The sequence below is a fragment of the Saccopteryx leptura genome, chromosome 2 (genome assembly GCF_036850995.1).
Source record: "Saccopteryx leptura isolate mSacLep1 chromosome 2, mSacLep1_pri_phased_curated, whole genome shotgun sequence".
Lineage (NCBI taxonomy): Eukaryota > Metazoa > Chordata > Mammalia > Chiroptera > Emballonuridae > Saccopteryx > Saccopteryx leptura.
In genome coordinates, this window is record NC_089504.1 from 243,411,987 (window position 1) to 243,437,872 (window position 25,886).

General features: G+C 42.5%; 1 protein-coding gene across 6 annotated transcripts in view; it reads left to right on the forward strand.

Annotated features, from left to right (window-relative positions):
• The window catches only part of HECTD4 (HECT domain E3 ubiquitin protein ligase 4), a 194,525-nt gene that overhangs the window by 65,315 nt on the left and 103,324 nt on the right, over nt 1–25,886 (forward strand). For all 6 annotated transcript variants that reach the window (XM_066370863.1, XM_066370864.1, XM_066370868.1 and 3 more), the window contains exons 8-11: nt 10,712–10,904; nt 14,924–15,082; nt 19,519–19,632; nt 20,733–20,873. In XM_066370863.1, coding sequence (XP_066226960.1) covers nt 10,712–10,904; nt 14,924–15,082; nt 19,519–19,632; nt 20,733–20,873 — 607 coding nt within the window. The remainder of the gene's footprint in view (nt 1–10,711; nt 10,905–14,923; nt 15,083–19,518; nt 19,633–20,732; nt 20,874–25,886) is intronic.

Sequence of the window (25,886 nt, forward strand, 5' to 3'; positions counted from 1 at the left end):
TGCCTCTGCCAGAGTGAATGTTTGAATTGATCTGCTAGAGATTATACCACATGAAATGTGTTCATAATTGTCAGAAAAGCTGTTTTATTTTATTTTAAACAGACTTACTAGCTGGTTAAAGGACTTAGATCTTTGTCCTAAGAGCAATGGAAAACTGTTGAAGAATTCCCCCTTTCCTTGATATGCACTTGTTAAATTTAAAAAAAAATTGTATTCAAAGAGGTACATGCCATGGAGTAAACTTCAGGTAGCACATCCAGGTTCATACTGAGAAATGGGAGTCCCCCTCGGCCAGCTCCTCATAGCCAGTTACTTTCATGGTTTCAGCATCTCATTCTAAGCAATGGCTTCCATTGTTGTTTCTTGACTTATGAACTCCAGTGTGTGTGTGTGTGTGTGTGTGTGTGTGTGTGTGTGTGTTTTATTTGTTTGTTTGCTGTGATAGATGAAGATTTGGCTTAATTCTTACAAAATTTCTTATTCTTCCTAATGTATTTACTCCATTCATTTTAATTCCTCTTTTGGTTGTATCTGTAGCTTATAAATAAACCTTTATTTCTTGTTGCTCTGCTTTAAGCAGTATCTCTTATCCCCCTACTTTAGGAGATGGAGATGGTAGTGTCTGCCTGTCCTTCAGTGTGGGGAAAGTCCAAACAAAAAGTGTGTTTGGGGCAATCCTGAGAGGGAGACATATGCTTCAGCCCCGCCCAGCCTTAGCATGTCTATTGGATTGGAGCGTGTGGCCTGGTGCAGTACCATTGTGAGACGGGCTTGTAGGGTCAGGGTTATGAAAGAACTGCCCTCCCCTTCCTGGTGCACATAACGTCTGTGCTCAGGTGCCATCTGCCCAGGCATAACATGAGACCAAAAAAGACTAGACCTCAATTTTCTGAAGACACTGAACGACCATGGAAAAAAGACGCTGATAAACTGACATTGGGGTTCATTTAAGGAAAAGACGTGTCACCCAGTGACTCACCGCCACTGATGTGTTTCAGTAAGCAAGCCTCAGCCATGAGCACAGCACTTCTGATTGTGCAGAACTGTGAATAAAAAAGGCAGTTAAAACAAAACAAAACCCTACAAACTTTGGAGAGGTGTGTGTGTGGAAGAGAAATAGGTTAAAAAAAAAAGAGTTGGCAAAATACTGATAATTATTGAAGCTAAGTGGTGGTACCTGGGGAACTCATACTATTCCTTCTTCTTTTATGTACATTTAAAAATTACCCTAATTAAAAGTTTAAAAGCAGACAACCAAAGATCTCTAGACAAATGAGAAAAGTCACTAATTTGAGAATTAAAAATAAGAAAAAAAAATCAGAATTCTAGCGTATAGAAAGAATAGAATAAAACTTTATAAACACTGACCACTCCATGAGAGGTGAGAAGATACTGCATTCGTAAAGCTGAACAGGACGTCATGAAAGAAGAAGTTAGAGAACGAGAATGAGCTGGAAATTAAAACTATGACTGTCAAGATTTTTAAATTAATAAAAGAGTTAAAGATAAGAAATTTCTTGGAGAGTCAGACAGAGATAGAGGAACAGTAAACAGGAGAGAGAAGATAAAAGATGTAAAGGAGAAACCCATCGAAGGTTTTAAAATAGAAGATCCAAAAAAAGGACAGAGCAAATAAAGAAGAAAGCATGATTAAAGGAAGAATCCAAGAAGAATGTCAGACTAAAGGACACTGGTGTCCAGATTAATGAAAAATGCCCACAGCATGGTACATCATCCTGAAACTTCAGATTATCAAGAATGAAGAGAGAATTCTAAAGCTTCTAGAAATAAATTAAAGTCTTGCACAAATGATAAGGAGTTAGAAAAGCACCAGGCTATCCCACAGCATTACTGGATGTAAAAATGGAGCAAAGTCTTCAAAATTCTGAGGGAAATTGATTGCCAACCCAGAAGTCAGTAGTCAGCCAAAGTATCAATTCAGTGTAAAGACAACATGAAGATATTTTTAGACAGATGGTTATACAATCAAAAGCCCATGCCCACCCTGGGGGAAACAGGACTAAATTAGCCTTTCCCAGTGCCATGAAATAAAAAGTTGGAGGAAGGAGCCTGCTCTAGATTAAAAGAACAACTTTTTATTTATTTTTATTTTTTTATTTTTCTGAAGTTGGAAACACGGAGGCAGTCAGACAGACTCCTGCATGTGCCCAACCGGGATCTACCTGGCGTGCCCACCAGGGGGCGATGCTCTGCCCATCTGGGGCATTGCTCTGTTGCAACCAGAGCCATTCTAGCGCCTGAGGCAGAGGCCACAGAGCCATCCTCAGTGCGTGGGCCAAGTTTGTTCCAATGGAGCCTTGGCTGCAGGAGGGGAAGAGAGAGACAGAGAGGAAGGAGAGGGGGAGGGGTGGAGAAGCAGATGGGCTCTTCTCCTGTGTGCCCTGGCCGGGAATCGAACCCTGGACTCCTGCACGCCAGGCCGATGCTCTACCACTGAGCCAACTGGCCAGGGCCTAAAAGAACAACTTTTGAATCATTTTTGGAGTCTGGATCAAGCAAACCAAGTGTAAAAAAAGGAAAACCTTTTTGGAGACAATTTGAAATTTTGATATGCATGTTCGATGAACCGAGGGGTTATTCTTTATTTATTTTTAAAATATAATAACGGCAATGCGGTGATACAAGAAAATATGTTTTGAGAGATGTGTAGTGAAGTGTTCAGAAGTGGAATTACATGATATCTAGGATATGCTTTAAAATGTGTGAGCAACAGAAGAGGCAGATAGGTTAGATAGGTGTAACCATGCCTGGATTATAGGCGAATCTGGATGATGGGTATATGGAGGTTTATTATACTACTCTCTATTTTTGCATATGTTTGAGATTTTATTCCTCATAAAAAAATTTGAAACACCACTGGGCCCTAGTTTAGCAGCACCTAAAATGCTGTCTTGGGAAGCTAAACATAGCTATCTATCTGGCTTTCTGCCTGTGGTACTTGCACAGAATGGAACACTGTGTAGCCATTAGCCATTAAAAAGTATGAGGCAGATGGGCAAGGACTGAAGTAGATTAATTTCCAAGTTACATTGTTTAGTACAAAAAGCTAGACTGGATTGCTACCTGCTGTGCATTGAAAGTTAGGGTAGGGGGGCGGATTCTTTCTGCAATTGTCCTCCTACATTAACAGCTTTCCTCTCTTCAATGGTTCATTCACTACAGCATACAAATACGTTAGAGGATATCCTGTCTTTAGAAAACAACTCGACCCATACCCACCTCCACTTCCCTAATTTTGGCTTCCCTTTACAGCAATACTCTTCAAAGTGTTTATTCTTACTGTTTTTATGTTCTTTCTTTTTCATTCACTCTTGAACCTACTTTAGTTAGTCTTGTATCCTTATCACATCACCAAAACAGTTCTTTCGAAGTTCTCCAGGGACTTCCTCATTAGTAAATTCAGGGTCAACTCTTCATTTTACTTGACCTGTTGCAATATTTAATATGGTTTATCACTCCCTCAATCCGAAACTCTTTTTTTTTTTTCTCTTCTTTTTTTGTATTTTTCTGAAGCTGGAAATAGGGAGAGACAGTCAGACAGACACCCGCATGCGCCCGACCGGGATCCACCCGGCACGCCCACCAGGGGGCGACGCTCTGCCCACCAGGGGGCAATGCTCTGCCCCTCCGGGGCGTTGCTCTGTCGCGACCAGAGCCACTCCAGCGCCTGGGGCAGAGGCCAAGGAGCCATCCCCAGCGCCCGGGCCATCTTTGCTCCAATGGAGCCTTGGCTGCGGGAGGGGAAGAGAGAGACAGAGAGGAAGGAGAGGGGGAAGGGTGGAGAAGCAGATGGGCGCTTCTCCTGTGTGCCCTGGCTGGGAATCGAACCCGGGACTTCTGCACGCCAGGCCGACGCTCTACCACTGAGCCAACCGGCCAGGGCTCGAAACTCTTTTCATTTGGCTTGTGGGACACCCCGTAGGACTTCTATCACTGATTGTTCCAACCCAGTCTTATCTTCCCTACTTCTCAACAGTCATATGTTCCAGGACCTATTTCAGGACCCTTCTGATCTGTTCTAACTCCCTCATTGATCTCACTCTGTCTTAGAGTTTTAAACACCTGTATAGGACTGGTGATGCTTATAGTTGCCTCTTAGCCAAAGCCTGTCCGCGGAACTCTAGATGCATATTGATGTGGGTGTTTGTTCGTATATACACAGAATATGAGACTTGTCCTATCCCTCCCAAAGGCTTGCTCATTTCAGTTAATGGCATCTGTGACCTTCTGGGCTGGCCAGAGACTTTTGATATGACTCTTGATTCCTCTTTTTTTCCTTCCCAAATTCTATGTCTGGTCAGCAGATGCTGCCTACCTTCAAAGTTTATCCCAAATCTTACTCTCTCTTTAAGAGTACTACATGATTCAGGCCACCTCTTCACCTGTCACACTCTGGACCAGCCACATTGCCCCTCCCAAGTCACTCTGGGCACAACTGGCCTCCTTGCTGACACCCAGAAACACCCAGTGGGTGCCTATATGGGGACCTTTTGCTGGGACATTGTCCTGCAGATAACCATGGGGCTTGTTCGATCCCATTTTTAGGTCTCTGCTCAAATATTACCTTATCAGAAAGACCTTTCTTAAAATTCTGTATACAACATTTTATATAAAATTTATATCTTTTTATCTCTTTTGTCCTGTTATATTTTTCTTCATGGCTCTTATTACTGCCCATTTATTTGCGTCTTGACTCATGTCTCCCTGGCCTAGAATGTCAGCTCTGAGAGGGTAGGGATTTTGGTCACTTTGTTGACTCCTGTGTCCCCAGCACATAGAACAATGCCCAGCACAGGGTTGGTTGTGCTTCTAAATACTTGTTGAATGAATGGGTGAGGGGAAGCATCACAGGAAGCCCACAGCACTGGTTACCGCTGGGGAGGGGGAGAGCTGGGGCAAGGCTTGCTTTCCATCCATTCATTTTTTAATATATTTTTTAAAGTTTTAAAATGGGCTTTAAAAAAATTAACTCAAAAATAAGTTTTTATAAAAAAGAGAACTTGGTTAGCAGCATTGCATTCTGCTGAGGAGTCAAGATTGAGAGTGAAAGTGGTCTTTTGAATGGAGACTGTGGAAGCCACTGGTGGCAGCCTTAGCAAGCTCTGTGTGTGTGAGGGGTGGGGTGGGGTGGGGGCAGGGCTGCAAGCCAGACCAGGTTGGCTGGGGAGTCAAGTGCAGAAGTTAGGATGGAGAAGAACAGATAATTCTCTCTAGAGGATTGTTAAGAGAAAGAGAAATTGGAGGGAGGGAGGGAGAGGAGTAGACTGTGGGAATATTGAAAAAAAATTTTTTTTTAAATTTTTTTGCATTTCCTGAAGCTGGAAACGGGGAGAGACAGTCAGACAGACTCCCGCATGCGCCTGACCGGGATCCACCCGGCACGCCCACAGGGGGCGACGCTCTGCCCACCAGGGGGCGATGCTCTGCCCCTCCGGGGCGTCACTCTGCCGCAACCAGAGCCACTCCAGCACCTGGGGCAGAGGCCAAGGAGCCATCCCCAGCGCCCGGGCCATCCCTGCTCCAATGGAGCCTTGGCTGCGGGAGGGGAAGAGAGAGACAGAGAGGAAGGAGGGGGGGGCGTGGAGAAGCAAATAGGCGTTTCTCCTATGTGCCCCGGCCGGGAATCGAACCCGGGTCCCCTGCACGCCAGGCCGACGCTCTACCGCTGAGCCAACCGGCCAGGGCCTTGAACTATTTTTAATTTTAGTTTTTTAAATTTAAATTATTGAATAGATATCACCTTCTGCAATTAGATAACTATTCATTATTTTATAAGGTAGACTAGACAAGTATAGTTAGAAGCACAGTTTGAAGAAATGCAATGTAGAGAATCCCCTACCTAACTAACTTCTAAACCAGGGGTCCCCAAACTTTTTACACAGGGGGCCAGTTTACTGTCCCTCAGACTGTTGGAGGGCCGGACTATAAAAAAAAAAAAGAACAAATCCTTGTGCACACTGCATATATCTTATTTTAAAGTAAAAAAACAAAACGGGAACAAATACAATATTTAAAATAAAGAACTAGTAAATTTAAATCAACAAACTGACCAGTATTTCAATGGGAACTATGCTCCTTTCACTGACCACCAATGAAAGCGGTACCCCTTCCGGAAGTGCGGCGGGGGCCGGATAAATGGCCTCAGGGGGCTGCATGCGGCCCGCGGGCCGAAGTTTGGGGACCCCTGTTCTAAACTATTATTCATATAAAACAACCTCTAACACTTGGATCACAGTTTCTCTCATGTTTGGGGTATTTAGTTCAGCAAGCCACCCCAAGACTAAGTGACTTCAAGCAACAGCAATTTATTGGTTGCCTGGACTCAGCTGGGTGGTGGTTCTTCTCTGAAGGTGAATCTGAGGTCACACCCACAGCTTCATTCAGCTTGGAGCCTGGCTGGGACTGAAACATTCAAGATGGCCTCTCATCTTCCAGAGCCTCTCTACTCTTGACCTCGGTAATCTTGGCTGAACCTTGACAGCATAGAGGCTGGCTTTTGGGTGGGAACTTTTCAAGAGGACAGCTGCTTATCAAGCCTCTGCTTGCATCATGCTTTGTAATGGCTAAGCCCCGAGTCACTGTGGGAGGGGACTGAACAAGGATGTGCATACCAGGACTCATTCACTGAGGCCACTGATGTGACAGTCTACCACTTGAAGTCACAGGCCTTTTGAGGCTCTGAGACACTTTGAATTCTGGCATTTAAGACAATAGATTTAGTGAGGTCTGGAATCTTCTTGCCTGATTGGTTACTTCTACCTTGGCCACAGCCCTGCCTGAGAATCTTCTATAACTCATTTTACCTTTTCAGAGCACTTTTTAACATCTTCTGTGTTGTTCTGAGAGTTCTTCCTGCCCCCATGTTATCTCTATAAACTGCTGTTCTTTGGATAGATTTAGTGACAATTTTATTGCTATTTTGTCCTCTTTATGTCCCTTCCTAAACATATGCTCAGTCTAGTACTGGACACACTAGGTTCCTTTTCCCCCTCTTCCTTTGGGTAAGTTTCCTTTGAATTAGGATCTGGATGACTAAGGTGACCTTCATTCATTCAGTATTAAGCCAGTACCTACTAGTTGCCTTGTCTAGATAACAGGTTAAAACGCCTTTATTTTCAAGGAACTAACAGTAGAGTGTGGGGAGTTAGACAATAAAAAGAACAAAATAATTTTAGCTAGTGATAAATACTGGGACAAAACTAAATCAGGAGAATGTGATAGAGAGTGAGTAGGAAGGTAGGGCGCTCTGTTCGTCTGCCTGGCTGATAGGGCCTTTCTAAGTAAGGAAGGACATCTGAGCTGGGACCTGAATGATAAGCAACCATCGTCCTAACAGATAGGGTGACCAACCATTCCAGTTTGCCTGGGACTGAGATTTCTGAGGACCTGGGACTTTCAGTGCTGAAACCTGGACAGTCCTGAGCAAATGGGAATGGTTGTATAATCTAGGAGGAGGGGACAGCAGCACAGGCTTGCGTGAGGAGAAGGCGTGGGCACTTGGAGGAGTGACAGAAGCCAGTGTGGCTGAACGTGTAGTGTGTAGGGTGAGCCAGGCCAGGCGGTCAGTGGATGTTGCACCATGCAGCTTTACCAGTATTTTGTATTTCATTATAAGTGTGTTCAGAAGCCACTGCAGGGTTTCAAACAGGGAAGGACATGGTTTTATTTACATGTGTAAATGCTCATTGGCTGGTGTGTGGAGAATAAAGCATAGGGGTGCCAAGGTGGAAACAGGGAGACCAGTAGAAAGGTTGGTCAGTCCACGGGCTGGAGGTGATGGTGGCTAGGGCCAGGGAGGGGCTTCTTGCTTCTCTCAGCCTAGTCCCCTCCTTTCTAAATCGGTAGCATTTTAATCCTGAAGAGCTTCTTTGCTAAGTGGAGAAGTTGCCAGAGCTTATTACAGGTGCCTTAGCAGGTTTTCTTTTCACTGTTTTCAAGGTACTCGAATACCATAATACAGTTTTTCTTAAGTTACCCATTGATTTCTCATAGAGCCACATGTTATTTTTTTGTTGGTTTGTTTGTTTTTTAATTGACTTTGGCAAGAAAGGAAGTTTGGGGAGAAGGGGAGAGGAACATCCAGCTGTTTCTATAGGTGCCCAGATTGGGGATTGAACAGGCAACCTCTGTGCTTCAGGACAATGCTCTACAACTGAGCCATCTGGCCAGGTCTAGGGCCAGATCGTTTTTATTTGATTGGAGTATTTAATCCATTTACAGTGATTACTGATATGTATGTAGTAATTGCCATTTTATTATTCATATTTATGGTTTTGTTTTCTCCTTCTTAAAGAAGTCCCTTTCATGTTTCTTATAATACTGGTTTGGTGGCAATGAACTCCTTTAGCTTTTTTCTGTCTGGGATCGTAGGGCCAAACTGAATAAAACTTTCGAATGCCAAGCTTAAAATGATTGATTTTTATCTTGGATGCCTTTGAAGGGTTATATTTAGGGATTGTGCAACATAAAGAGAGGTATGCTTGGTAAAGGGTAATCTAGCAGGAGAGTGTGGGTAAAACCATGTGCTAAGATGTGGCTGTGTTAAATTTTAGGCGACAGTAGGCTATTCAAGTCCAAATGCCAAGGTGGGAGGCGGTTAGAAACATGGGACTGGATCTCAGTAGCAAGAATGGGTCTGTGTAGAAACACGGAAATGCATTTGGGTGAGAGCATGGATTTGTTAATTCAATAAGGCATCAAATTGTCATTATGTGCCTCCTAAATGCTGGGAATGTTGTGTTGAACAAGGCAAGCAGGATCCCTGCTGTCTGGGAGCTGGCATTCAGTCAGGGTGGGAGAGATAGAATGGCAAACAAAAAATAAGTTAGTAAGATCATTTCAGAGCGGTAAGTGCAATGTAGGTGTAACAATGATGGATGCGCTCTGTCTTGGGGGTGGTGGTGGAGGAGATTCTCCTTTAGATTGGTAATCAGGGAAGGCCTCTTTGACATTCTACCTGAGACCTGAATTCAGGGAAGAGCTAGCGACAGGAGGATAGAAGTCTTGGACACCAGAAACTAGGTCTAGTCCTAGGCAAACTCTCATTTAAATAAGTGGAGATGGGGGAACCAACAAGTACGAGAGAGCAAGGAAGGCAGCAGCTCTGGCTTTACTCATTAGTGGAGTATCTCACACATAGGTCAGTGCTTATGTTAAGAAGCAAACCAGGACTGTGGAAGGAAAACCCCAGGAAGACGAGCATCCATGGCACAGCCTTGGATAAGACACAGAAGCCAAGGATAAGTTAGATGGTTTTGGTTTTAGGTTACTTGTGGGCCACCAAGAATGTCCACTTGTTAGAGGGTGCTGAGTTAAGTAACTGCCGAGGGTTAAGAAGCAGGGACGAGGAAATAGAAACAGCATTTTGGACTCTACGAATGCCTCTCCCTTACCGTTTGTGAATGTGTCACAGACGTCTCCCAATTCTGTACAGCTCTTCCTAGCTGTGCTCCTGAATTTGCTTGCTTTCTTTGGCCTCTTCTGTTACCAACATTTCACTTTGGACTCCTTGGCTTTTTAGTTGTTTCTTATAAGCCTTGCCATTTTGTACGCCTGTCCATCTTACACCCTGCAGCTGCAGGCCAGTTCTGGTCACCTTTGCTGGTGGCACCAGTTTCTGAGATTCCAGCCAGATCCAGAGCCCAGGTCTAAAGGGGACAGCGGGATGCAGAGGCTGCATGAGATGTATGTGAGATGTTTGACAGTACATGGGAGTGGAGAGAAGGGGTGGGATTTCCATGGGCCAATGAGGGTAAAGTTGTGGGTGAGGTTCCAGAAACCTGTGAATATTGGAAACCAAGGAGCGGGAAGTTAACAGGGAGACACTGGAGATGAGGAGCCAGACAAAGTTAAGAGAGCAGTTAGGAGGCAGAGGTAGAAGACAACCTTAAATAACTTGAGGCGAAGTGCTTCTTCCTTGGATTAAGAGGAAAGGAGGAATAAATGAGGCTGAGTACAAAGATTCTTGAGTTTAAAGAGGAATGAGTGTGAGCAGCGTACAGTAAATGGTCTGGATCTTTGAGGCAATAAAGACAACCAAGTGGTCTGCTTAAAGTCAAGCTCAAAATTGGTAAAGGAATTTTGAAATCACCACTCCAGGGACTTTGCTGGGGAATAATCAAGTGATGAATGAGGAGCTGCCAGCGCCAGCGAGGACCCAGTTGACGTTGGCATATATTTTTAGCAGTCTACCTTTCCCTGATTGCTCTGCCAGGACCCGAGCAGCTGGGGCGAATGTTAACTGCTGTTAATACGGGGTTTGGATTGTAGCCACTAATTAGATTTCAAGAAGACATTGTCCTCATAGTGGTACTTAATAGTAAATAAAAAACTGATTTGTTTTCCTCTCATCGTACTTGTACCTGTCAGAAGCTTGCAGTTCATGAGAGCTGCCCGTGAAATTCAATGTAAGGAATTTTAATCAATGACCTTTCGTAGAATTATTAAACTTGGCTCATTACTTTTAGAAACTGGGCTATTAGGAAATATGAAAGCTCCGAAACTTAGCATGGCCTTTCTTTTGTTCCCAGTAGTTTGTGCAGAGCACATGAATTTTGAGGTTTCCCCTACTCAGGTACAGTTTGGGGGAAGCTTTTGAGCAACCAGATATAATAATGTAATTCTTACATAGAAATTTGCTAACTAAACGGAAACAGATCTCATTTAAGGACCTCTTTTTTTTTAATATTAGGTTGAAAATGGTGTGTATGTAGCCAGTCCACTTCAGGAGCGCACAATTCTCATGAGGAAAGAGGGTGAGTCAGCGAAAAGCATCAACGAGATGCTCCTGAGCAGACTGTCCCGCTACCGAGCCTCACCGTCCGCGACTCTGGCGGCCCTCACCGGCTCCACCATCTCCAACACGCTGAAGGAGGACCAGGCCGGTATGCTGCCCTTTGCCCCCGCCTCTCACCTCCATGGCTCCATTCGGCTATGTGGTTATAAGATTTAAGACTCTTATAGAACAGTTTTAGGTTCCCAGCAAACTCGAGAGGGAAGGTACTGCTATTTGCATGTACCGCCTGCCCCCACACAGTCATAGCCCGTCATTAACATCCTGCACCAGGTGGTGTATTTGTTATAACTGGTGAGCCTGCATGGGCACACCATCACCACCCAAAGTGCATCATTTACCTTCCCTTAGGTCAGTGGTTCCGATGGCTTTAGGCGACCCCTGTGTTTTGGTCGTTCGACCCTGCCGGGGTCGCGACCCACAGGTTGAGAACCGCTGACTTAGTGTCACTGCCCTAAAGATCCCTCATTCCCCACCTATTCATCCCTCCCTATACCCAACCCCTGGCTACCACTGATCTCTTAAATTATCTTCCTAGTTTTTCCTTTTCCAGAATGTCGTATAGTTGAAATCATACAGTATGCAGTCCTTTAAGATTGGCTTCTTTCACTTAGTAATATGCATTAAATTTCTTCCATGCCTTGTCTTGGCTTTTGTTTTTTAAGATTTTTATTGATTGATTTTAGAGAGAGGAGAGAGAGAAGGGGAAGAGGACAGGGAAGCATCAACTTGTAGTATAGTTCTTTTCCTTATGTGCCTTGACTGGGCAAACCTGGGTTTGAACTGGTGACCTCAGCGTTCCAGGTTGACGCTCTATTCACTGTGCTACCACAGGTCAGGCTCTTGGCTTAATATATATTTAGTGGAGCTGCCTATGGGATTCAGGCAATATTCTTTTTAAATTTCTGTAAGAGTTTGTTTGAGCTGGATGGATGACATATATCAAGGAGCAAGATCTTAAATGCTCCCCAGGCAATATTTTTATTAAGCGCCTACAGTGCACGCCATACAAAAGCACTTTGCTTTATATCATTTGCCTTTTTATCTTTTTTCAGTCATTGTCCATTTTTTTATTCCATCCTAATACATGTTATTGGCTATGAATATGAATTAGCATGAATCTGTAATGTTTCAAAACAACTTTGCCTTTAACAGCAAATACCTTCTTGTTACTGTTAGTATAAAGTGATTTTATGTTTAGCATATGCTTCACAAATGTAAAAAGCTCATATTTAACATTATCTTCCCTAAATATAACCTTCACCAAGCAAGTAAGAGGTAAAACTTCCACAGCAGAGTTTGCTTTTTCTAGAATTTAGCCTTTGGTGTTTGTACTTTGTTTTAGAATAGATAATACATTTACAAAGTTTGAAAGTAAAAACAACATAAAAAGCTGTATGGCCTGACCAGGCAGTGGCACAGTGGATAGAGCGTCGGACTGGGATGCCAAGGACCCAGGTTCGAGACCCCGAGGTCGCCAGCTTGAGTGCGGGCTCATCTGGTTTGAGCAAAAGCTCACCAGCTTGGACCTAAGGTCGCTGGCTCCAGCAAGGGGTTACTCGGTCTACTGAAGGCCCACAGTCAAGGCACATATGAGAAAGCAATCAATGAACAACTAAGGTGTCACAATGCGCAATGAAAAACTAACGATTGATGCTTCTCAACTCTCTGACCCTGTCTATCCCTCTCTCTGACTGTCTCTGTCTCTGTTAAAAAAAAAAAAAAGCAAAAAAAAGCTGCATGTAGAGAAAGTTTGGTGTATTCTAATTTTTCCCCCACCCTGCCCCTTATGGCTAACTATGTTTATTAGTTTTTATCCTTATAGAGTTCCTTTATGGAAATACAATTAAAGACAAATTCGTGTTCTTATTTTCCTCCTATTCTTTGTGTGTGTGTGTGTGACAGAGACAGAGAGAGACAGAGAGAGGGACAGATAGGGACAGACAGACAGGAAGAGAGAGATGACAAGCATCAATTCTTTGTTGCGGCACCTTAGTTGTTCATTGGCTGCTTTCTCATATGTGCCTTGACCGGGGGTCTACAGCAGAGTGAGTGACCCCTTGCTCAAGCCAGCTACCTTGGGCTCAAGCTGGTGAGCCTTGCTCACACCAGATGAACCTGCACTCAAGCCGGAGACCCCAGGGTTTCTAACCTGGGTCCTCTGTGTCCCAGTCCAACCACTGCACCACCACCTGGTCAGCCTTCTCCCTATTAATAACAGGTAGCCTACTAAATACACTGTTCTGTGCTTGAAGGCAGGAGTTCTTAACTGGGTGGGATATGCCTTTAGGGGTTCATAACCATGCTCCCCCACAGTTTGAAATAACATCTGTATTCATCATAATTCTCATCAGATTTTTGAGGTCATTTATGGCCAAAAAAGATTAAGAACCATTAATCTTGAAGAGTTTACAGCTTACGTAGCAACAATGTGAATTTGTGCCTAGTCATCAACTGTAATTAAAAGATAAGGCTAGAAAAATGTATCTGACTTAATATTTAATGAATTCAATGCAATTTTATGCTTTAATCCTTTTATATATTGAAGTGTTAAGAGGAGAAAATTATTAATTCATTATGAGGCTATCAAATTAAATACTTATTAGTTTATATTGGAATTTAAGAAGTATAGTATTTCTTTAGATCTCTGTTGTATTAAGTATAAGTGGGGGGATTATTAATAGCTATTATTGCTCATGTGGAAAATTTAAGTTATAGGAAATACTGTTAGGGGACAATTCTTTTTACCTAAATAAACATTTTCTTGACAAGCTGAAGGTTTCATCTGGATTTGTTCCTTGAGAGAAAATTGAATCCCACCCTGAACCGTATAAATACTAAATGAATGTTTGTTGGGTAAGAAAATATGAGCGAAATAAAAAAGAGAACTCCAAAGGCGAGGGTATATTTAGAATTTTGTGAAAACAGGAATCTGTATTCTAAACATGTGATCTCACTGTTTTTACAGATACATTCTGTATGTGTTCATGTGACATGACAGTGCTACATAAAAATTCAGCAGTCACCAAGCTAAGAGATTTTTGACAGTTCAACATTTAGAGACTAGAGCATTTTTTATTTTGTGATAAACTAATATATCTTGCCATGTTACTAACAGTATGTCTATGAAAAACATCTTGGTGAAAATGTTATCTGACAAAGTTGCTACCTTTTCAATCATTATCCCTTTTGGTTTTCTTACCTATGGGAAATTACCCTCCTGAATTTATAGTCTGAACAAGAATATACCTGTTGGGGGCGTGGAGTTGTAAAAAATAGAGCTTTCTTAGAAGCACAAGAATTCAAAACAAATACCAGGCAGATTAGGTGTCATTTTTCTAATCTACACCATCTAAGATGATTTGACATCTGTCTAAGCAGTTGTATTTTATACCCTGACAGTGTCCTAGGTGAAACACTCTTTCTGTGGCCGTCATCAATCCTCACTAGACTAGTATAGAAAATCCTTAAACTCTCGCTGAGTTTTCAGATCTGCCAGTGAGTAAGGGAGATTAAAGTTTGTTTTATGCCTCTTGATTAGAAACAAGTATTTTCTTAATGATAATTTATGTCCTGACCCTTTAAAGAAACTGTATAATGGGTTATCATAATCATACAGGTATAACATTATTTTGTGATAGATATTGTGAAAGCTTTCTACTGTATTAACTAGTTATAGGTTGAAATTTCTGGTTTATTTCATGTTCAAAGCTGTTTCTAATGGACGTAATATCACAAACTTGTTCTTTATAAAACGAGAAAGTCTCTATGGGAGCAGTTTCCTGCAGGAAACAGAAGCAATAGGATTCTTCTTTTATTCTGAGATTTAGTCAATATGAGAGTTCATTATTTTGAAAGAATTCTTAGACCCACAAGGTATGACCACGGGGAACACCTTGTAGAACTGTTGTGTATCAGGAGGCTTGAGGCCAGGCTAGGGAGCCAGAAGATCATTATTTTTTCCCTTAGCTTATTACTTCCTGTTCTATTTTCCGAATCTGGGTCTATACTTGTATGAATTTGGAGCCCCCTCATTATCCTCTGATCTGTTTTGGTAATAAAATTAATGTGTCAAATATTTCTACTCACCATTTTCATTCCTTTCATTAGCAAATACCAGCTGTGGGCTACCTCTAAAGATGCTCCGGAAGACACCCATCTACACCTGTGGCACATACTTGGTGATGCTGGTCCCACCGCCGGGGGGGTCGGGCAGCTCTGCCACCCGCTCTCTTTTTGGTGGAACGAGTGGTTTGTCTTCTTTAAAAAGTAAGTACATTTTACTTTCGGCACTTTTCCCAATTTGTCTCCAACTTTGAAATGTAAGGCTTTTCTATGAATGATTTTAAACTTACTCTGTTAAACAGTCATTTGCAGTAGCTCTCTGCTGACAACCAAAAAACATATCTATAGAGTGACAGGCTAGGAGGAATTTAAAATATAATTTTTATAGATGATATAATATTACACTTCTGAAAACTGTCACCCTGTAAAATTATTAAAAATAATACTGAGTTCAGGAAAATTTCGGGAAATAAAATAATGTGTTGCTAACATTATTTATAGCAAGAGATTTACTCACGGTGATAGAATCCCAAGGTATTAAAATAAGTAAGTAAAATGCCTCCATTTTAGGACACATATACATACGAAATATTAAACCAAAAATGTATAGTACAAAATAATATATGCAAAAATTCATTTATGTTAAAAATGCAAATATTTTCATAAAAGAAAGAGGCATACTAGAGTAATTAAAGCAGTGCGATTTTACTGTCAGAGTGGGCATATAGTTAAATGAGAGAAAATAGAGAATCAAGAGTGTTTCTTTTGCATTTGCCACTTCCCGGCTTTCTTACCTTAGGGACATCATTAACCCTCTTGAGCCGCACTTTTCCCACTTGTAAAAAATAAAAGGATAATACTATCTCACACTATTTTTTGGTGATCATATACAATAAAGTCAGAGTATTTTTAAAAAACAAAAAACAAAAGGAATTGTTCTTTTTATATATGATAACTTTTTTTAAAATTTGTTTAGGCACATAAAATGAAAATGTTTTAAAATCTATTCACTTGTTTTCATTTTCCAGTATTTGATATTCTGTATTCTTAAAATAATTTGCTTAGAGTAATTTCATTACAGGGTTATATTTCACATTTAGATTTTTTTTTTTAGGCTAGAGGTGGGGAGATAGACTCCCACACGTGCCCTGATCAGGATCCACCTGGCAACCCCATCTTGGGCTGATGCTCAAGTACTGAGCTATTTTTAGCTCCTGAGGTTGATGTGTTCCAAGGGAACTATCCTCAGTGCCTGGAGCCATGCTTAAACCAATTGACTGCAGGAGGGGAAGAGGGAGAGAAAAGGGAGAAAGGGAGAGAAGCAGATGGTTGCTTCATCTGTGTGCCCTGACTGGGAATGGAACCAGGGACTTCTACACGCTGGGCAACACTCTATCCACTGAGCCATGTGGCCAGGGCCACATTTAGATTTTTAAAAAGCATTTCTTATCCTGACTTAGCTTGCAGATATAAATTTGACCTCAGCAGTTTAAAAAAATTATTTATGTAAGAAAAGTTGAACTTTAGGCCATTTCCAGTAGTTGCACAGTTTGGAATTTAGATATTCATAATAACTATAAAACTCTTTTGCCTTTAGAATTAATGATTGGACTTTTTTCAACAGTTTATTTTCTCTAACAGTTCATATGACTAGACTTTAGTCAATGGGTTAATGATATAAATTTGCTATTACTATCTTTAAAAAAAAAAGCAGCGCGTGCGGAGGACCCGGGTTCGATTCCCGGCCAGGGCACACAGGAGAAGCTCCCATTTGCTTCTCCACCCCTCCGCCGCGCTTTCCTCTCTGTCTCTCTCTTCCCCTCCCGCAGCCAAGGCTCCATTGGAGCAAAGATGGCCCGGGCGCTGGGGATGGCTCTGTGGCCTCTGCCCCAGGCGCTAGAGTGGCTCTGGTCGCAACATGGCGACGCCCAGGATGGGCAGAGCATCGCCCCCTGGTGGGCAGAGCATCGCCCCTAGTGGGCGTGCCGGGTGGATCCCGGTCGGGCGCATGCGGGAGTCTGTCTGACTGTCTCTCCCTGTTTCCAGCTTCAGAAAAATGAAAAAAAAAAAAAAAAAAAAAAAAAAAAAAAAAACAGCTTTATTGAGATATATGTTACATACCATAAAATTCACCTCTTCGAAGTATAGAGTTCAGTGGTTTTTGGTGTATATATATATATTCACAGAGTTGTACAACTAGCACCACTATCTAATTCTAGAACATTCCCTAGAACTCCAAAACAAAACCCCTTGTCCATTAGCAGTCACTCTCCATTTCTCCCGTTACTCTAGTCCTTGTCTTCTGAATTTACCTATTCTGGACTTTTCCTATATATGGAATTATATAATACATGAACCTTTGTGACTGGCTTTTTAAAACAAAACTTAATACTTTCAAGGTTCATCCATGTTGCAGCATGAATCATTACTTTATTCCTTTTTGTGGCTGAATCATATTCCATTGTATGGACATACCCCCATTTTGTTGACATTTGGGTGGTTTCTACTTTTTGCCTATTTTCAATAATGCTAACATTCATGGGTCAGGTTTTTGTGCAGACCTATTTTCATTTCTCTCAGAGATGTACATTGGAGTAGAATTCTGGGTCATATGGTAACTACATGACTACCCTTTTGGAGGGGCTGCCAGACTATCCCAGCCATGCTGCACTGTTTCCCGTTCTCACCAGCAGTGTATAATGGCTCCAGTTGCTCTACATCCTTACCAACATTTGTTATTTTCCAATTTAAAAAAATTATTATTATAGCCATCCTAGTGGGTATGAAGTGGTATCTCATTATGGTTTTGATTTGAATTTCTCTAGTGACTAATGATGTTGAACATTTTTTCTTGTGCTTATTGGTCATTTGTAGATCTTCTTTGGAGAAATACCTATTCAAGTCCTTTGCCATTTTTAAATTGGGTTATTTGTCCTTTTATTGACCGTTAGTCTTATTAAACTCATTTTTGGTCTGCTTGGCATGGCTTTTTCTCTCAACTGAAATTGGCCCCATTCGATTAAGGCAGGCCTTCACACTGCTATTTTTTTTCATAAGGATATAGCTTACACAGTGATTCTATTTTAGACCAACAAATCAATAAGTGCTGAAATTCCTCCTGTGTCCTGTTCCACATTGGTCACTGTGGGGGCCGCTCAGTAAGCAGGAGAAGTGGTGCTTGCTGAGCTCACAGGCTGGGTGGGGGAAGTGATGGAGGGGTGAGAAACAGCTAGAAAATGATTTACGACACTGTGTCACTGCCCGATCTGCGGGCAGCATCAAGTGCTGCAGAACCAGACAGAGGGTTGTCGTGGTGTGAGCTAGAGGGAGAGAGTGATGAGGTCTTCAGTGTAAGTCATGAAAATGGATAGTATTTGTGTAAGTGGCCAAGTCGAGGGAAAGGCATATGCATGGAGACAATGAAAAAGACATTGGGAGAAGATCTTTTTGTTGCTGTGCAGGATGGAACAATGGTAAATAGACCAGAAATGAAGAGTACAGTGTAGATTATAGCTCACATCAGGTGTGGTAAGGATCTGGATTACTAGGGTGATAGAAATAAGAAAAACAAGCCCAAGTGACACAGTGCTCGAATTTTATGTTTGAAAGTCAGGGAGAAAGTAATAGCAATAATAGCAGCTAGCACATATGAACTGGTGTAGGTCCTGGACATATTTTAACTTATTTAATCTTCACAAGAATGGTTTAAGGTTGGCTCTTCTATTATCTCCACTTTACACATGAGAGAACTGAGAAGTTCTGTAATTTCCCAGAGTCGCACAGGAGTGGTAGAGCTGGAATTCAAACCCAGACACCTAGAGCCTATGCTTGTCATCACTGCACTATCCTGTGTTAAGGAAAAAGGTCAAAGCTCCAAGTGTTAAAGCTACTGCTTGGAAGGACAGCCACTGGGCTGTGTTTGTGTCCACTAACCTTTATTGAGCACCAACTATATATAAAGTGTTTCTTGTAAATGTTACCTTGTGATATTAATGATCATAGCCCTTTTTGCAATTACCCATAATAACCTATATTGAAAAAACCTTTATACAAAGTTGCTGTTTATAAAACACTTTTAAAAAATGGTCCAGCCTGACCAGTGGTGATGCAATGGATAACAGTGTTGACCTGGGATGCTGAAGTCCCAGATTTGAAACCCGAAGGCCACGAGCTTGAATGTGAGCTCATCCGACTTGAGCACAGACTCGCCAGCTTGAGCATGGGATCATCAACATGATCCCAAGCTCGCTGGCTTGAGCCCAAAGGCTGCTGGCTTGAAGCCCAAGGTCACTGGCTTGTGCCCCTGGTCAAGGCTTGTATGAGAAGCAATCAATGAACAACCAAACTGAAGCAACTATGAGTTGATGCTTCTCATCTCTCCCCCCTTCCTGTCTCTCTCTCTCTTTTCTCAAAATAAATAAATAAATAAATAAATAAAAAGGTTTACTATTTAGGAAGATATTTTGTGACAGTGTTCTTTGTGATCTTATGTGTGTGTTTTCTCCTCATTGTTACCATCAATAGTCAACAAAAGGTGTGATTTTTATGAATGTCTTCTTAAGAGCCCAAAATTTAAACTCTAAAAGTAGACTGACCATCATTTTAAGGCTTATTAAACAGCTTAATGTTTGTTTTCGAAGTCCTAGCCTCTAGCTTGGTGTATAATATTTCGGATGGTCAGTTCACAAGTCGTGCCGATCTCATAGATGCCGCTGGAAGCTCACTGGGGCGTGGTGCTCTTGTACCAGGATTGGGTAAGAAATGCCCACATTTCCTTGGGAAATTCAAAGTTTTAGCAGTTTCTCTCGAAAAACTTTGCCAATTCTCTGTGGTATTCTAGTTTCCTTGAAAGAGAGATTTTTAAAAATATTACTGTTTAATTTTGAGAATTAATATAAGAAACTGCCATATGAAATGCCTCTGCATAAGCTGCTATCGAAGACGCTGTTCATTAGGTTGTGTAATGGTGCCTGTAACAAATTCTTCAAAGTTCATGCCATTAAAAGGTATATTTCCCGTGAGGAATTGATGAGCTGTTTATTGTTTGAAAATGAGCATTGTGTAATATTTTTTTCTTTGCCTTGATTCCTAGGATGCTCTTATCTTAAGTTATGAGCTTAGTTACTAAGACTTTTTATTGGGCGTTATGTTAATTAATCCTATTGTACCTGGGTTTTAATGTACACTACTTAAATCCTTTTTGGAATTAACAAGGCCACATAGAAGTCAGTTACAGTACTAAGAACTGCCTCTTTTATGAGACTTACTCCATTTCAGTTTTTTGTTTGTTTTCTGAAATGAGAAGTGGGGAGGTAGAGAGTCAGACTCCCACATGCACCCAACCAGGATTTACCCAGCATGCCCACCAGGGGAAATGCTCTGCCCATCTGAGCCACTGCTCTGTTGCAACCGAAGCCATTCTAGCGCCTGAGGCGGAGGCTATGGAGCCATCCTCAGTGCCCAGGCCAACTTTGCTCTAATGGAGCCTTGGCTGCGGGAGGGGAAGAGAGAGACAGAGAGAAAAGAGAGGGGGAAGGGTGGAGAAGCAGATGGGCGCTTCTCCTGAGTGCCCTGACCCAGAATTGAATCCGGGACTTCCACATGCCGGGCAAATGCTCTACCACTGAGCCAACTGGCCAGGGCCATTCCATTTCAGTGTTAAGGAGAGCAGACATTGAATCCTGCCTTTTTGCTGAGCCTCAGTCTGTGGCTCTGCCCAGGAAATGCATGGGAGGAGGATGGGACAGTCAGCACTGGGAGAACCCGAGCATTCCTGTTCCATAGCAGTCTGGGAGAGCTCTGCACACTGGTGGAGGATGACATGACAGTTGGGTCAAGTATGCTCTTTCTGCAGGTGCCTGCTACGACACAGTCAATAACATGCTGTGGACCTGCTCAAACGACTATATCGATCAGTGGTGCAATCCTGGGAATCAGGCCTTCCATTACGTCTGCCAGAGACTTGGAGTCAGCCACATCATTGCTGAGCCTAGAGGTGAGTTGTGCTCCGTCTTACCAGAAAAGACCCCCCCCCACACACACACATGGGATATCAGAGTGCAGCAGCGAGTGGGAGCGTAGCCCAAGCAACCAAATGGGTCAATGGCCACTGAGACCCATTCTAAGTTCTCTGAACTTAGAAACCTAAAATCCTTGTTCTCTGATTGCTTTATGATTAAAATAAGTTTTTTGGGTTTTTTTTTTTTTTTTTTTTTGTATTTTTCTGAAGTTAGAAGTGGGGAGGCAGTCAGACTCCTGCATGCGCCTGACCGGGATCCACCTGGCATGCCCACTCGGGGGCGATGCTCTGCCCATCTGGGGCATTGCTCCACTGCAACTGGAGCCATCATTCTAGTGCCTGAGGCAGAAGCCATGGAGCCATCCTCAGCACCCAGGCCAACTTTGCTCCAATGGAGCCTTGGCTGCGAGAGGGGAAGAGAGAGATAGAGAGGAAGGAGAGGGAGAAGGGTGGAGAAGCCGGTGGAGAAGCAAATGGGTGCTTCTCCTGTGTGCCCTGGCTGGGAATTGAACCTGGGACTTCCACATGCCAGGCTGACACTCTACCACTGAGCTAGCCAGCCAAGGCAGGAAATAAGTATTTAAATAGAGCTTTTGAGGTGGTCTATAGATTTTTTTTTTTTTTTTTTACAGAGAAAGAGTCAGAGAGAGGGATAGACAGGGACAGACAGACAGGAATGGAGAGAGAGAAGCATCAATCATTAGTTTTTCATTGTGACACCTTAGTTGTTCATTGATTGCTTTCTCATATGTGCCTTGACCATGGGGCTACAGCAGACCGAGTGACCCCTTGCTCGAGCCAGCAACCTTGGGTCCATGCTGGTGAGCTTTGCTAAGTTGGTGATCTCGGGGTCTCGAACCCGGGTCCTCCGCATCCCAGTCTGACGCTCTATCCACTGCGCCACCACCTGGTCAGGCCATAGGTTTTTTTTTTTATGGGAAAATTATGTTTTTTCTGCAGTTGTCAGAACTTTGGTACAAAAATTGATTCTTTGTTTGTATTTGGCATGGGATTAAATGCTTTTATAATTGACAACTTATACACAAACATAATTAGATAGAATTACTAATAAAGGATCTTTATAAATCTTAATATTGAGATTCTTAATATTAAGTTTATTTTTTTTATATATTTAAAATGTGCTTATTGGGACAGTTCCCCACTCCTCTTGATTCGGGATGCTCTCAGGGCTGCTCCCTCTTCTGGAAGCCTCTTCTCTGCCTCCTGCAGGCTGGGGAAGGACAGGGCAGCAGGCAGCACACAGAACGACCGTTTGTGTGCAGCTAGAAACAGTGGTGACTCCATAGCATCCTGGGCAGGTCCCGCCCATGCAGCAGGAGCTGGGTCTTTGCACTGGGCGCTTCTCGGGTTTCCTCTCTCCTCTGAAGAGAGAGGCGTGTTGTTGTGGAGGGTTGTCACCGCCAGAAAGCAATGTTAAGTTAGTATTAACTCTAAATTTTGCAGCACCCAAGTCAGCTATAGCGGTATGGAGGAGTAAGTAGCTCAGCAAATTCTCTCTTCATAAAGCAATGATAAACTGACAAAATAACAAAGTCAACTATTCCTAGGCTCCGGAAATTGAACAGAGGCATACACCAAATTGAAAAGTGGGTGTTCTTTAGAACCACTGGACTTTGGGCTGGAACACTGCACATTTGTGGTGTTCTTAGCTGGAGATGCTTCCCTCGCCCCCCTCAAGCGTGGTCAGCGCAGTAAGTGCACCAGGCTGGGGCAGACTGTGTGAGCCAGCATCCTTGCTGCCAGAGCAGCCGACTTGCTTTGGAGCAGAGCACGGAAAAACTCATGCCCAGCAGTCCTGTCCCTGACACTAGCAATCTGGCGGTGAACAGAATACCAGTGGCTTGGCTAGACTGAGGCTTGTGGTCCTGGGTCGGGCTAGCAGTGAACCAACAGTCTAGCCAGACTTTGACTAGTGAAATATGGGTAGTACGAAAGCTACTGAAGGCCTTGATAAGCTCCCCACACATCTGCACAGAGGAAGCCGAGAGGGCCCAACTGTTTGCACAGGCCTGGCTAGACACGAGCCTGCAGAGGTGTGACAAGGGTCTGGCAGGAAGTGAGGCCCTGGGCAGAGTTGAAAACTACCTGAACTGTGGTGTGCTCCCCCTGAAACAGGCATCCAGGGTGGAAGTCTTGCTAGCTCAAGGTGTTTGAGCACAACCTCTGACTCATATGAGATAACTCCAAGGAAGGGAGGCTTAAAAGAAAAACAAGAATAATAAAAATAAACAAAGAAAAAATTAAAATAGAAGCAAAATTAAAAACAAACTAAGAGAAATCAGTAGCTACATGCTGTAGCAAAACTCAGATGTTGGACTTAGTAGATGAAGACTTTAAAGCAGCCTTTATAAATCTATACAAAGAACTGAAGGAAACCATATTAAAATATTAAAGGAAGGCCTGAATGGTGTTAGCGCAGTGGATAGAGCATCAACCTGGGACACTGAGGTCCCAGGTTTGAAACCCTAAGGTTGCTGGCTTGAGTGCAGGCTCACCAGCTTGAGCACAGAGTTGCCTGCTTGAGTGTGGGAGTATCGACATGATCCCGTGGTCACTGGCTTGAGCCCAAGTGCTCACTGGCTTGGCTGGAGCCCCCTGGTCAAGGTAAATATGAGAAGCAATCAATGAACAACTAAAGTCCTACTACTATGAGTTGATGCTTCTCATCTCTCTCCCTTCCTACCTGTCTCTCTCTCTTTCTTTCTCTCTGAAAAAGAAAACCACACACACACACAAATATCTATCTCTACACACACACACAAAAGGAAAATATGATGACTATGATTGAGCAAATAGAGAAATTCAACAAATAAATTATTTTTTTTTAAAAGATCCAATTGGAAATTCTGGATTTGAAGAGTTAAGTGACTGAAAGAAAAATTGTTAAGAGTGGCTCAGCAGCAGATCTGAGACAGTTGGACTTAGATGGATAGAGTTACACTCTCTGCATAAGAGAAGAAAAAGGCTCTTTTGAGGAGTGCTGGTCAGGTGTTTTATAGACTGTCCCTTGGTTTGGGTTTGTCTGATGTTTTCTCATTTTAAGTTGAACTTACAGATTTGGGGAAGGAATACCACAGAGATGAAGTGCTTTTCTCATTATGTCAATATCACAGGGGTACATGATATCAACATAGTCATCTTTTTCTTTTCTTTTTTTTTTTCCTGAAGTGAGAAGCAGGGAGACAGTCAGACAGACTCCCGCATGCACCTGACCGGAATCCACCTGGCATGCCCACCAGGGGGCGATGCTTTGCCCATCTTGGGCATTGCTCCACTGTAACTGGAGCCATTCTAGCACCTGAGGCAGAGGCCACAGAGCCATCCTCAGTGCCTGGGCCAACTTTGCTCCAATGGAGCCTTAGCTGCGGGAGGGGAAGAGAGAGACAAAGAGAAAGTAGAGGGGGAAGGGTGGAGAAGTAAATGGGCGCTTCTCCTGTGTGCACTGGCTGGGAATTGAACCCGGGACTTCCACACACTGGGCTGGCACTCTACTGCTGAGCTAGCTGGCCAGGGCCAACATAATCATCTTAAATAGAGTAATATTCAACTTATTACTAGTGATATTAAAATTGGTTACTTGGTTTAAATGCCAGCTTTTTTCACTGTAAAGTTACCATTTTTCCCTTCCCATGCTCTATTAGAAGCAAGTCATTGAGCCATTGAGCCCACACGAATAGGAAGGGGAATTAAGCTCCAGCTCTGGGAAGAAAAAGCATCAGAGAATTTGTGGACATGTGTTAATCAGCACAGTAATTAATAACTATTTGGGGGGAAGGGAGAGTATGCGGCTATGCAGTTTTCTACTCATATTGTTTATTTCTTCTTGAGTTAGTTTTGGTGATTTATGTTTTTTCTAGAAACTTGTGTATTTTATCTAAGTTTTCTTACTTGTGAGCATAAAGTTGCTCATAGTATTCCCTTATAATTAGTTTAACTTTTATAGGGTCAGTAGTAATTCTTCTGCTTTGGTTCCTGATTTTCATATTTGTGTAAATTTACTAAAAATCATAGAATTGTGTACTTAGAATGGGTGAATTTTATAGTATGTAAATTATATCTTGAAAAAGCTGCTTTTTAAAAAGCAAAAAGAAAAAGTCAACTATGTATTAGTGACTCCCTAATTATTATCCCTAAGCTTCTTGCCTGAACTCTAGACTATGTATTCACCTCCTCTAGGACAGTGGTTTCCAACCCCTGGGCTGCAGACAGGTACCGGTCCATGGGCCATTTGGTACAGGTCCGCAAGGAAAGAATAAATAACTTCCATTATTTCCGTTTTATTTATATTTAAGTCTGAATGATGTTTTATTTTTAAAAAATGACCAGATTCCCTCTGTTACATCCATCTAAGTCTCACTCCTGATGCTTGTCTCGGTCACATGATACATTGCCACTAAAATTAAACCCATAAACTAGCAAAATGAGTGAAAAACAAAATTCCATCAAAAGTTTTTTTACGAAATGGAAAAGGGCCAGTGAGGAGACAGAAGAAGAACCTATGACCTGAAGAATAAGAAGGCTTCATTTAACAGATAATACCAGGAGTCCTACTTAAAGTATGGATTTATCGCAACTGGTGATTCTCGCGCACCAAGGCCGCTCTGCATAATATGTGGCGACCGGCTAAGTAATGAGGCAATGAAGCCTTCAAAACTGCTTTGCCACTTGGAGACCAAGCACCCGACTTTAAAAGACAAGCCTTCTGAGTATTTCGAAAGAAAAAAGCATGAACAAGAAGGACAGAAAGAATTCCTGGTGGCCACTACATCAATAAATGCAAGTGCACTGAGAGCATCATACTTGGTGGCTAATCGTATTGCTAAGGCTAAGAAGCCATTCACCATTGGTGAAGAATTGATCCTTCCAGCCACTAAAGACATTTGTTGTGAACTTCTAGGAGAGGCTAAGGTTAAAAGATAGCACAGATGCCTCTTTCAGCTACCACCGTCACACGGCGCATTGAGGAAA